The sequence below is a fragment of the Pithys albifrons genome, chromosome Z (genome assembly GCF_047495875.1).
Source record: "Pithys albifrons albifrons isolate INPA30051 chromosome Z, PitAlb_v1, whole genome shotgun sequence".
NCBI classification, from domain to species: Eukaryota; Metazoa; Chordata; class Aves; order Passeriformes; family Thamnophilidae; genus Pithys; species Pithys albifrons.
In genome coordinates, this window is record NC_092497.1 from 5,245,899 (window position 1) to 5,260,153 (window position 14,255).

Below are 14,255 nucleotides of genomic sequence, written 5' to 3' on the forward strand. Positions count from 1 at the left end.
AAGTTGGGGAGATCAGAAAAAAATTCTTTCCAGAGAGAGTAATCAGGCATTGGAATGGGCTGCCCACAGAGGTGGTGGATTCACCATCCATGAAGGTTTTTAAGCTGAGATTGGCCGTGGCACTGAGTGCCATGATCTGGTAAATGGACTGGAGTTGGACCAAGGGTTGGACTTGATGATCTCGGAGATCTTTTCCAACCCAATCGATTCTATGATTCTAATCAGGAATAATTCATCTATAATGGCAGGTTGGCAGAGGTAAGGGAGGGAAGTCATTTTTAGGAACGACATGTTCATTTATGAGAAGACCCAAGAGGACAGTGAGCCACACAGGAGCCATGCTCTGCTGTTTGCACCTGAGAAAGACACAGCACATTCTCATGTAAAAAGCTAACTGTTAGTAAAGCATTTCAATATTTTGGTCACTATGCTTTTCAAACAAGTATTTCCTTGACTTCCACAGAAGGAAATCACTTTATTTTGTCACATGGGGGAATCTGACACATTGTAGGTTTTTCACTGTGATTTGTAACACAAGGGAGTTTTGTAGTAGCACGGTCTCTACAATTGCTGGTTCTAGGATGAGTTTACAGAAGCACTATGAAGCAATCTATTCTAAAGGCAAAAAGGATTTTGTAACATGGGGAGAGGTCTCACTGTCAACTACAGCCCACGAAAAGAAATGGTAAAGAGCTAATGTGGACATCTGCCTAAGGCACAGCTTCACTAAAATTACCAAAATTCACCAAGAAACTACACTAAAAGCAAAACAAAACAACAAAAAGAAAAAATCCACTGTCCCTTCCCCAGCTCCCTCAAAAAACCCAAACTACCCCTCCCAGAAATCAAAAACCCCCAAGATCATATAGATGAAGCACCTTCTAGTCTGTCTTCTCAGAATATTTTTTTTGGAATCCTGCTTTTTGTCATTTATTACTGTATTTTTCACTACCTTCTTCAAGTATTTTAAGTTAGATCCCAGTTCTTCAGTCCACATACATAGAAATATTTTTAATATATTTCCCATTTTATTAACATTTTTTTCTATTGAATAACAGACATTTTAAAATGCTTCTTAAACTCAATTCCTCTAATTTTAAAAGGACACCAGCCTCTTTTCCTACATTCTTTGTTTCCCAGAAAGCTGCATTATTACTTTCTGACTTCTTACAAATCTAAACACGCTGAAAAATTCAAGAGACTTTTTTTAAAGTAGATTGTGGATATACTGTTTTTTCTATCCAATTGGGTCTTTCCACAATACACAGGTCCACAAAGTACTGATAATGCCTTCCAATGCCTGTTAAGTTCACAGTTAATCCTTCATCCCATTAAATTTCATCTCAAGCAAAATATTGAAGGCACTGCTTTGGAGATCTGTTTTGTAAGCAGCAAAAAAAGATGCAAGACATTACAATTCAGAAGTGTTTTACTAATTTACTTCCACAGCATTTTCAGCATATAAAGACTAAACTTCTGTATTTTTTCATTTTACAGAAAATATTCACCAGCAGATCTCTGGTGCAAAGTTTTAATAACTCATCTTTTACAAAGTTACCACTCAATCCAGATAGGTTTCTTCCTGATCTAAGTCATAATTTTACAGCTACTCTGAAAGTGCTGCTAGATGGCTGAAGGAACTATAAATCACAAAGTTTTTAATCACTCACACTTGTTAAATTCTGTAATCTTGAACTCTTTTACACAAACGACTGCCTTCTGCAATCTTGCTGCATTTATACTATTTGATTTGCATGTACATAAAAAGATCCCACTGACAGCTGTCTGCTGCTATCCTGCAGCAGAGTATTTCACCTCGTCAGAAAAAAACCATCCATTTTAGGTGCATATGTTGCTTTTTAAAGATGATCATAAAGCCTGCAAGGCACATACCTTTTCGTAGTAAACTATCCCATATTCTTTATCATCACACTTGACGCAGCGGAATTCAATCATCAGGTACATAAAATTGGAACTTCGTTTTTCCCTCTGAGAAAAGAGCCACCACAGATGTGTATCATTTATTGCATGGCATCAATCTTCAGCATTCTCAGTACAGCAATTACCTTACTTCCTTTGTGCTGGAACTGATTAATTAGGTTATCAGTTGTTGTAGCAATTATTCAGTTAATCATTTCACAGCACTACTTGAGACCATATCACCTCCTTCCTGACATTCTTACTACCTCACATTCCCACATTGTGATAAACATCCACTTCTAGCAGATAAAAAACTGTTTCCATGAGCAGCTTCCAGCTGTGGCCTAAAGGTGTAAACAAATGCAACAAAGAATAACCTGGTGACCACTGGGTTGTTGGTGTTTGCTTTTTTTGTTCTAAATCATTACAAACAATCATGGATATCAAAGACAAAAACCATCACGTTTTAGCCAACACCATGAAAGAGGCCAAGTGAGCTTGGACTACAAGATTAGATTTGCAGCTCATTCTGTTTCAGAGGAAGATTTGCTCATGTATGCATTTTTTAGATGCTTTAGCTACTAGAAGTGCTTAGAATTTTAAAATCTAGGTGGGAAACAAGAAAGAAGTTATTATACATAATCACCACCAGAAACGTACACTTAATAAAAAATCCCACCCTTTTCTACAGTGAGCAATTTCAGTTCATTTAATGTATTAATAATGGATTGGCTTTCCAGCATAGGCGAAATGGTTCTCTATTTAAAGCACAGCTCTAGGAATTAGGAACTTTTATTTTTCTGTACTTTTACAGTAAGTGAAGTGGGAAAAACAACAAAGAAAAAAGAGGACAAAAAAGAGGATAGGCTTATTTCTTAAAAAACCCAAAAACTGAAATATTCACAAGGGTTTATAAAACACAAATATCAGTTAAAAATAAAATCTGATCCCAAGGGTCTAATTATAAGTTAGAGAACAAGAATCTGAGACTACAAAGCTGAAAACAACAGAGTTCTGTGGTGCAAGAGGAATTTCACAAGTTAAACAGTTTGAAGGTAATTTTATGAAATGAAGTTTAAAACCTCATTAAGATATTTAACTACCAGATTTTTTTTAATATGCATTCAAATCTTAAAAAAAAATCTTTCCTCAGTACCCAAAAATTGAAAAAACAGTTGGACAGGTCTAAAGTCAAGGAACAGACTATATGTCTAAAAAGCTTCCCATCACAACCTAAATCCTAGAGCTAAGTTAGTAATGGCTCACAGAGTTTGTTCCAAGCTGTTCCAAATTATTAACATCTGTCTTCTGTAATCAAGTTCCTTTGAAGCTGTCAACATGTAAGACAGTTGTCTGTTCTGGTGGATGAAAAGCTGCACACGACCTGGCACTGTGCACTGGCTGCTCAGAAACCATCTGTGTGCTGGGCTGTACCCAGAGCAGCATGGGCAAAAGGTGAGTGGGGGATTCTGCCCCTTTGCTCTGGTAAGACCCCACCTGGAGTGCTGCGTCCAGCTCTGGGATGTCTACACAAAAGAGATGTGGACCTGCTGGACCGAGTCCGGAGGAGGCCACTAAGATGCTGTAAGGCCTGAAGCATCTCTGCTATGAAGACAGGCTGAGAGTTGGGGTTGTTCAGCCTGAAGAAGCATCCAGGAAGGTGTCAGAGCCCCTTCTAGTGCCTAAAGTGGCTCCAAGAGAGGTGGAGAGGGACTCTGGACAAAGGCACATAGTGACAGGAAAAGAGGAAATGTCTTCACTCTGACAGAGGGCACGGTTAAGCTGGGTATTAGGCAAAGTTCTTTACTGTGAGAGCAGTGAGAACTGGTACAGGTTGCCCAGAGAGATGGTAGAAATCTCATCCCTAGAAACATTCAAGGCCAGTCTGGACAGGGCCCAGAGCAACCCTATTTAGTTGCAGATGTTCCCCGCTCATTGAAGGGGGAATGGACTAGATGACCTTTAAATGTCTCTCCAAACCCAAACTATTCTATTATTCCCATCATTGCTAAAGTAAAATCATCTTTGGGAGCTTAAAGAATTATTTTTCCCTTTATCATGTACACCTGCAGTTGAAGAAAAATAGGACAAGTACTTGACTTAGTCTCCAAAGCAACCGAAGGCTCTATATTAGCAAGATAAAAACCCCCAAAATTACAAATCTGATGTTCAATGACCTACCTCATTGATCATTTCTATTTCTCTAAAGGTCAGTCTGTCCAGCCAGTCCACTTTCACCATGTGGCCTTGCCGATGAGACTTGGTGAGCTGCATGAAAAAACACAATGATAACATTTAAATTGCTCAGAGCAAGAAAAAGAATACCAAAGTCCTTATGCAACAGAGACACTAATATGAAATCAAGAGAAAAAAATAAAGAAACTGTAAAAAAAGGTAAAACAATCTTGTACATTTACCATGTATAAAAGTAATTCTGCTGTCTAAAATACCAGTCACACCAAAGACCATTATCCAAGCACATTATCTTTGCATGTTTAACACATCAAAACCAGGAACATATTTTTTAAGTCATATAAGAAAGATATTCCATTTTTTTGTGTTACTATGTTTCATACAGTAAAACAAAAATAAGTTATTTCAAAAACTGTTTATATTGAATAATTCCGTCCTTGTCAGCCTTACCTAAACAAGCTTCCAGACTGGGATCACAAGGAGTCAACTGAAGACTTAGAGCAAGTTAAGCTTCTTCTCTATGTTCTCAACTATAATAATTAGCTCTACCAGCATAAAGAACTAATCAAAAGCAGTCACAATTTAAAAAGCAGCCAAAAAGCCATTCAGGTGGGAGAAAAATCCTGCTTCTTTTATTTATTTTTTTTAACTGATTTGCAGATTTGCTAGGGACTGGCCACTTCAAGAGGTATTAAATAGCAAACTAGTCATGATCATCTGTTGCCCTTTGTTCTGAACTTGTTACATGAAACACAAAAACACAATGCCATAAAACGATGAACTATGAGATTGCTTGCTTACAGCAGCTGATTGATCTAACATTTTTTCAGGCTCTCAACTACTGCATAGCTTGACAGAGTTACATTTTGATGTAAGAAGATAAAAGGAAGGACGAGACAGAAGACTTAGCTAAGACTAATCCTGAGTAACACTTTGGGATGTTGGATGTAAACAAAGCACAAAAGTTCAGCCTCTGTGTTCTTTCAGGGTAGCAGCAGCATCATAACAGGAGCACAGCACAGTAACAATTTTTTTTCAATCTTAGGCTATATTGTGCAGCCAGTTCATCAAATTCCATCTCACAATATTGCAGAGACAGAACATGGCAGGACTGTACCAAAAGGATAATACAAGACGTGGCCTTTGCCTCATATGCAACCTCATAATACGCTTCAGAAGCGGAGAACCAGCAGCAAGGCTGAACATCATCAATTAAGGCATTCACAAATGTCCTACACAGTTCACAGAAAAGGTCTTCTCATTCTCAACAACGAAGAAACTCCTTACCCTTACATGTCCACCATCTTACCCACTTCTCAGTTACTCCCTACTGTTTTTCTATCCAACACAAATATTATTCGTGCCTGTAAGGCAGCCCCTCTAAGCCCTGCCTTAAACCAAAGCATCAGGATATTCAGAATACCGCATATTCACATCTAGTACTGACACACAGATTGAGGACAGCATTTATCAGTCCTGGGTAGGGGGAAAAGCTTATTTAGATAACTTGGTCACAAATTCTTAGTCTATTTTCTTGTCTACTGCACTAGAGAATAAAAGAAAAAAAATAATTTTGTATGTTTTAGAAGAAAATTATTAGTATCTTAAACTTCTAAACCTCCTTTATAGAGGAAAAAAGTCAGCAATTAATTAGGTTTGCATACAAGACCCAGAAGATCTGTAGGCATGTATGTACACATGAAGAACTGTTCTCTTGGATTAATATTTAAAGCTTAAAATAAGAGAGAACCTAGTGCATTCCCTTCAGGGAAAGAAGTATTCATCATCTGCTACTAAGTAAGATGCATCCCTTTAGATAGTATCTTAGCATTATTATTATCTAATTTCAATCAGCCAGCAGAGGGTGTGAGGGAAATGAATGGATCAAAAGGAACTTAAAAGTATTTTTAGTTTAAGTAAAATAAATTAACATACCACTCAGGGGAGAAATATCTTAATGTCATTAATATCTGACCATGCTAAGGTATTCTACATGCTTCCTATTAATATCCCTTAATACCCAAAAAAACTGCATTCATAGTGCCTTCAGGATGCAAAGCTTTTTCATCAGTAGCAACATTTTACTAGCAACAGTCATATGCTTTGTAAGAGCACAACCATGTGGTACCTCAGCTTGAAAGGGGAGATTTGCCATAATATCAATGATTTAAGGTAAAAGGATGCAACTTCTCCACCAGCCAGTCACTGATATTATAAACATTCCCTGTAATAACAACGTAAAAAAGTAATAACACATAAAAACGTAAATTCAGAAACACGTCCAGAGAAAAGTTGTCTTCTAAATGGAGAAAAGGTCCTTCAATAAGCTCTTCTCAGAAGTTACTTGTTATCCTCTTACCTCTATTTAAATATTTCTTCACATGGAATAGCATGAGCAAACATTCAGCAACTGATGACCAAGTAACAGAAAAACTGAAGCTGATTGTGCTCAAACAATGGTTTTGTAGGAATGACACATCACAACAACCTTCTGTGCTGTGCAAACAGCTGTGTAAATGAAAGGTCCCACAGACACACCACCCAGAAGTCGTAATCATTTCATTCCTTTTATAAAGGAACACAACAAAATATCAGTGAAAACCCTCATCTTTCAGAAATTACTATCTCCCAACACAGCTTTCAGAAAAAAGAATGGGGGCAGTGATGTTATCAGCTTTTTGTTAGCCATTAACTACAATTCTCAAATGGGATGTGAAAGAATTCCCTCCTATTTCCTCAGAAGCCTTGAGGAAATGGCGGCAGAACAGACTACAACAGAAACAGCTACTTTAAGACTGAAATAATCTACATTATTTGTGTTTCTTGAGCTAGAGAGTATAAATAAGAAAGTGCTAATGTTTGCTTAACAGTACTAACATGAAAGGGAAGGCCTATGCTCTAAAACCCCTTCTCAGAAACCCACTAAATACATCATGTAACCATGCAAGGAACTGTAAACAAGCCTTGATATTTAGTGTCTACCTACAGAGACTCTGTAGGCCAGAGGGGATTTATTCTATGATCAAATGGAGCACCACAGGCTTTAATGAGTATTCCATTATAAATTCTATGTGAACCAGACTAATTAGAGACAGACCCTAAATTAAAGTTAGTTTATTGCTGTGATAAACGTCTAGATGAGAAAATGGATTTATTTATGGCACTGGACCTATTATCACTGGAAGTTGTACAAAAGTGAAGATGAAAACTGGGAGACCAAGACTAAGAAGAAAGACGAGAGGTTTGCAAAGCTTGGGGTAAGCTCACCTGAATAATCAGAGATAGCAAGTAAAACACTTTGACAACTAACATTTTGTGACCAATTCCAGAAGCGGTTCTGATGGCAAGAATATACTGTCATGAAAACCTCAGATAAGAAAATTCTAACATAGATACATATTTATGAGCTGAAATGAATGAATCTTTGCAGTTCTGTTCAAGTTCTTTATAATGAAGAGGTATGTCATCCACACATGAACACCACATCACACAGCCTTAAAGATAAAGAATAGCTTTGAAAAAAGCTTGACTGGCCTCAAAAATTACTGTTAAGAGATTCTCTCACTAAATCTGATGAAATTTGGTTTCAAGCATCTTCAAGGCTTATTGATATTTTCATTCTTTTGGATGTTAAGTTGTGGCAACAGCTAACATCCATGTGTATTAGAAGGTACTTGTATGTCCCATTTTAAAAAACATTTCACAAGCAAATGAGTATGATCTAGTTTACTCATTTATAGAAATCCTGTGAAATACCCAACCAACCAAAGGAAGGGAGCTTTCACATGAGAAAACAAAAGGGGCAGCCTGCCTTCATTTCACTCCAGTGAAGTGCAAGCTTGCCACATACATTTTAAAGGTTACTTGCTATTCATAGAATCATAGAATCGATTGGGTTGGAAAAGACCTCCAAGATCATCAAGTCCAACCCTTGGTCCAACTCCAGTCCCTTTACCAGATCATGGCACTCAGTGCCACGGCCAATCTCAGTTTAAAAACCTCCAGAGATGGGGAATCCACCCCCTCTCTGGGCAGCCCATTCCAATGCCTGAGCACTCTCTCTGTAAAGAATTTTTTTCTGATATCCAACTTAAATTTCCCCTGGCAGAGCTTGAGCCGATCGTGCCCCCTTGTCCTATTGCTGAGTGCCTGGGAGAAGAGACCAACCCCTACCTGGCTAGAACTTCCCTTCAGGTATTCCATTACCTTTGCCAAGCGACTCATTTGATCTTCAGAGACTGTGCTGCTGGTTCTCCCAGGAGTTTTGGTGGGCTCTGAGCCATCAGCTTCTACGTTGGGCCAGACTTTCAAGTCATGCATTCCTTGTCGAAACATACTGTAGGGAAAAATGCAGAATCACTTCAGTAAATTCAAAATAATACAGCTGGTCAGGAATCAAAGTACAGCAGCAGCTGCAAGAAAATGAAGCAGCTTCCCATGCCAAAATCACATAATTTTATAATTTAACTAAGGCAAAACTGCCTTGCACCTTGTGCCCCCTACAGCCTTCATTTTATTGGCACATGTAGTTTAGAAGAAATATTAAGTCTGAGAGAACTTATTTGGCAAGTGGAAACAAAATGGGTAATTCCTGAAGTCAGTAGGGAAGTACAAATACAAACTAAGGACAGAGCTCAACCTTCATCGTATTATTATTTGAAATGATGCAGAAAGTATTCCTCTTGATTTGCAAATTGTAAGAGTAACTTTAGGTCTGCCAATTTGAAAAAAAAATAAACTAAAAAGCTGCTTATGTTTCATTTGAAGGTCAACTGACAGAATGTAGCCTTCTGAGCTGCCAAATAAAAAAAAAGCTACACCAAGAAAAAAATGTCACGACCCTCCACACACCATTTTCTCCACCTATGCTTGAAATTGAATTGATAATTGAAAGTGTGCAGTGAACAGAACTTTGCAGGGTAACCGACCACGTCTGTCCTGTGCAAACCCTGCTTCCCTTGCACATTTGTCCTGATCCACCTACAGAAGCAGCTCCAAGAATTCAAGTGCATTACTTTTGCCAAAGCTGACCACCTAATTCTATCAAATTCAGGTAAATAAAACTGAAAGGAATATCTTAGAAAGTCAACTATTAAAAATGAGAATTAACAATTAAAGGACCATCTGACCTTGAATTTACACATCACTTCATCACAACAATAAGGATTTCTATTTACAAATAACAAAATTCAAAAATATTTTGTTGCTTTCTCTCCATTCATTTGCTTCAGTCTCACATGCTGGAAGGAAGATTTATAAATTACATTTAATTTTATCTTTTTACAGGTGCTGTGCTCTAATGCTTTAGCATCTACCAGCAGTCTCTGGGACACAGTCCAATCAATCCAGTTCAATTTTCTGCCCTAAGACAATGCTAATCTTTTTGGTCAAAGCAGTATCCTCAATGACAGAGATACAACCTGTTTCTCTGCAGACACTTTCTGCATTCAAGCATCATTAGAACAGCTTTCCTAATGCTAATCTAAACTCTTCCTGCAATTCAGTTTAGTCTTATTACTTCTTATCCACTGGCAACACAGAACAGGCTATTTTCCCCCATTTTTCAACACTATTCATATACTAGAAAAGTGTTTCTAGTCTTTTTTTCAGCCTCACTAGCCCTTACACCTCCTCCCTCACACCTATTTGCTAAAGACTCAATGACATGGACTCCCAGTAGTCAGATAGAACAGGAACATATCCCACCTGAGGGGATGAGTAAGAAGATGGAAACAACAGTGTCCCTGATGCACATACTTGTGAACTGTTCATGTCACACTTTGCAGGAACACTACAGTGCTAAACCACCCAAGCTCAGCATTTACTCTAAATCACCAGCGTTTTCCTCTGTTTCCCTGGATTTGATAACAATCAATTGCAAAAAGCACCCATCATAATTTTCCTTAAACTTTTTCCTATTTTTTCAGTCTTTGCATCTAGTCAAGATTCTTTTGACTTAGTGTTCCCCTTCCAGCACACTTGCAATCCTTACCAGCTTAGTTTTATTATCCACAAATTTGCACCCTCTGTTGGACTTTAAAAACTCCTGATTTACGGAGTGATACTTTATTCCCTATAAATAACACTGCATTAACCATCCAATTTCAAGCCAATTAAATCAATTATTTAAAGTAATCAGCACTAGCATCCATGCATTACAAAAGTATAGATATTTAGTGATTTCAGTATTTGCTACCTTAAAATACAAGCTTGCAGACCTTACAAAATGCCTAAATCTTGGTGTTATCATGTACTATACTCAGGAAGAAACAGAGTAAATAATCTATGTATCTGAATTTTCAAACATGGAATTGGTAACCTGGTTTAGAAAAGATTTAAAAATATATCGCTTATAACCACAAGAACCTTATTACTCATAAGTGAGCTTCAAATGTGCACCACAAAATAAAAAAATAAAAACACAAAATAAAACACAAACTACAAAGCAGTATACCCATATTTCCCAAAGAGCGAGACCGTTGTTCCTCCCACAGGAATGGCTTTTCCAGGTCCATACACATCCCAGATGGTCAGAGCCACCTGTGCATTGCGAGGCAAGTCTGGATACTTCACAGGTAGTTTCAGCCACTCATTCCAGCTGCAGAGAAACACTTTTTATTAGTCATAAAGCTTTACAATTAATCTGTATTTGTTTATACAACCCAGATTCTTCCCAGAATATGAAGTTCTAAGGGCAGATGGACTATTTTCCTGCAGACTTTAATCATTCAAATACTTGTCTTGAGCATGATTAAAAGGCTAGAGACCAGAAGAAAAATATTCAGACTTGATCATTAAGTGACAAGGCTGTCAGCAAACAGTTATGAATATGTGCTAGTCCAGGGCCCAGTAGTTACTTAAGTAACAAAACATACAAGTAACATTTTTATCATTTTACCACTATAGGAAAAGATTGGTTTGTGCTGTCAGGGTAACACTAACATAAGGCAGGGTAACACTACCACAGACACTTGAAAAATGTAAGTCATTTGAGTAAGACAATAGAAACCAAATCTTTCTGACAGAAATAAAAACCATACATATCTATATCCACACCACTTCATACCCCAGCAATTAAGAGGACTATGAAATAAAAGGCAGGTCACTTACTTCCATCTAGTGCTAAAAGCCTTGTAGGAAGTTCTAACTGGAAGGGCAAGAGGCTTCCCCTCTGCAAACACCTGACAAGTTACATACAAGTCAGAGCAGGTCTCTTGATACAGCCCTGAGAACTTCAGCATTGGATCTTCTAGGAGAGCTTTGTAACTCTTCTGTTCTCTTTTCCCTTCCAGACTTCCTCTATGGGGGAAATAGAGAAAAAAAAAAAAAAGAAAGAGAAAACAAAGAAAAAACTGAATTTGTTTTATCTAAAGTAGAAATCCTATTGTATTTCCATAGCTTATATTTAGATTACCCAGTACTAAGGGTATTCTCACTTTGCATTACTAGATGGTAGTGAAATCCAAACACAGAGAGGAACTCAAGACGTGAAATGATGAACACAGAATGTATTCTATCCTGATTTAAAGGTGGCAAAGAAAAGCAGGGAAGGCAAGAATTACTTGTTTGACTTTTCAAAGTAGGTAACTTCTTCTAGTACGACCTGTAGATTCTCAGAGAGCATCAAATTAGGAACCTTAAGTAGCGCAACAATGAGAGAACTTATGCTATTATTAACAAAACAAACATCAGATTACATGTGCTGTAAACACTATTTGGAAAAAATAAAACAAAACTCAAAACAACCACAGTAAGTACATCTTAAGATGTATCAAATTTGTGACTGGCGTTGTATGTCATCTCCCAAATCAACAACAAATCCAAGTTCAACTAAGCAGACTGGTCAAATAAAACTTGGTTAAAGCCTTGCAACACTTTGAACAATGTTACTGTTAAGCTGGAATTTCTTAGGCCTCGGCTAGACCACAATACAAACAATTAAGCACATTAAATATCTGATAGTGGACACACACGTTAAAACAAAAAAAGGAATTGTGGTGATGGTGACAAGAAAATACTTAACATCAATTACAGAAAAGAAAAATGTATCAACCACAAAAACACTTCAGAGTAGATGAACAAGTTACTTGCAAGAAACTAGCACTGCTCATTCCAGGATGACATACAGTCCAATGCAGTAAGATAAAATTGCCAGTTTAATTTTGTTTGGTGGAACGAAATAGCGAAGAGGACACACAAATCTAACTCCAGGTATCACAGACCGGCCTGCGTTGGAAAGGAATTTAAAGATCATCTAGTTCCAGCCCCCTGTCATCAGCAAGGGCATCTCCTTTTACAGGCAGTGGTAGTGGGAGATGCCCCTGCTGATGACCCTTAATAGTCTTCTCCAAGTTAAATGACCCTTAATAGTCTTCTCCAAGTTAGTTCGCCAAAAAAGTGCTATGGACTTTAATGCCAGTAGGTACACTTCATTTTAGAGACAGACACATCCCTTCTTCACAAATGTAAACATCCCATTGCAATGATGCACAACAGCGACTTAAAAAATGGCAAATACACTACTGAGTGATCATTTCAGCTTCAGCTAAACCGCTTCCACATGGTCAGTCAGGAACATACTTGGGTGCCGCAGCACTTGGACCTTCCAATAAAAAAAACCTAGCTAAGAGAATCTTGTTTTCACAGCATCAAAAAAAAAAAAAAACAAACAGGAAGAGTATCAAAATTTTATCTGCTTGCCCAGCCCCGAGGAGGGAGCTGTGACACTGTGGTGGGCCTTCCAGCAACTGGAGGGAAGTTACACGACAGACAGGGCAAGGCTACGTAGAAGGGCCTGGAGTGACAGGACAAGGCGGGATGACTTCAAACTGAGAGTTTAAATTAGGTATTAGGAAAAAAAATCTTCGCTGTGAGGGTGGTGAAGCCCTGGCACAGGCTGCTCAAAGAAGCTGTGGATGCCCCATCCCTGCGAGTGTCCAAGGCCAGGTTGGAAGGGGCTCGGAGCAACCTGGGATAGTGGAAGGTGTCCCTGCCCACGGCAGGGGAGTAGGACTGGATAACCTTTAAGTTTCCATCAGACCCAAACCATGGTGTGCTACTGTGGCACCGGCAGGTGGGAAGTTTTCGGACTGCACTGACAACCAATGTGTGTGGCAGAGGCCCCGAGCTCCAGGCCAGCCCCAGCTCGGCTCCAGCCCCGTCCCGTCCCGTCCTCGCGGGCAGCGGCACCGCCGCCCCGTGAAGCGCCGTGAAGGACCCGGGGCCGAGCCCGCTCCGCTCGGCCCGGCACCAGCGCGCCTCCCCAACCGGGACGGCAGCGGCCGCTCCCCGCAGAGCCCCGGCGGCGCTCACTCACATCTTCAGCTGCACGTTGATGTCCAGGTCGCAGCTGTACACATAGTAAAGCCTCTCGGTCTCGCCCATGGCCGCCGCTCCCTGCCCGCCCCCTCAGCACCCCCGGGCAGCGCCGCGGCCGCTCCGAACCCGCTCCGAGCATGCGCCGCCGCCGCCATCTTGAGTAAGGGAGGAATGAGCGGCACCGGCCCTTCACCAAAATGGCGGCCCCCCCGCCTCTCTATCTCCCCCCCCCCCCCCCCTCCCCCCTCAGCGCAAAATGGGGCCGCTCTCGGAGCGGTGGCGGGACCGGGAGGGGTGCAGAGGGTCCTACAGCCTCATGCAGACATAGAATACGCTGAATTGGAAGGGAGCTACAGAGATCATCGAGTCCAAGCCCCGGCACTGCCCAGGGCATCCCAGGAGCCACACCGTACGCCAGAGAGCGTTGTCCAAGCGCTGGTTGAGCTCTGTCAGCCTTGGGGCCACTGCCCTGGGGCACAGTGCCCGACCACCGTCTGGATGAAAAATCTTTTCCTGCTATCCAGCCTCAACCTCCCCTGACTCAGCTTCTTGCTGTCCCCTCGGGTCCTGTCAGTGGTGGTGCAAGTGAAGAAGGCAGTGCCGGCCCTTCTGCCTCCCCTGCTGAGGATGCTGAAGATCCCAGCGAGGTCTGAACACACCGAGTGCCCTCAGTGTCCTCACACGCTTCCCCTCGGGGCCCTTCCCCACTTTCACTGCCCTCCTTTGCACAGTCAAGGAATGGTTTGTGATCACTTTGTTATCTTCACGCTGACTTTGGGGCCACTTTTTTTTCTAATTTGTTGTGTTTGTCCTGAAGCCTCAGG

General features: G+C 40.1%; 1 protein-coding gene across 2 annotated transcripts in view; it reads right to left on the bottom strand.

Annotated features, from left to right (window-relative positions):
- The window catches only part of PIK3C3 (phosphatidylinositol 3-kinase catalytic subunit type 3), a 69,579-nt gene extending 56,025 nt beyond the window's left edge, over positions 1 to 13,554 (bottom strand). For both annotated transcript variants that reach the window (XM_071580841.1, XM_071580842.1), the window contains exons 1-6: positions 13,430 to 13,554; positions 11,224 to 11,412; positions 10,568 to 10,711; positions 8,320 to 8,449; positions 4,102 to 4,188; positions 1,894 to 1,989 (exon numbers count right to left, since the gene is read on the bottom strand). In XM_071580841.1, coding sequence (XP_071436942.1) covers positions 1,894 to 1,989; positions 4,102 to 4,188; positions 8,320 to 8,449; positions 10,568 to 10,711; positions 11,224 to 11,412; positions 13,430 to 13,497 — 714 coding nt within the window. In that variant the 5' untranslated portion in view covers positions 13,498 to 13,554. The remainder of the gene's footprint in view (positions 1 to 1,893; positions 1,990 to 4,101; positions 4,189 to 8,319; positions 8,450 to 10,567; positions 10,712 to 11,223; positions 11,413 to 13,429) is intronic.
- Positions 13,555 to 14,255: the final 701 nt, after the last annotated feature.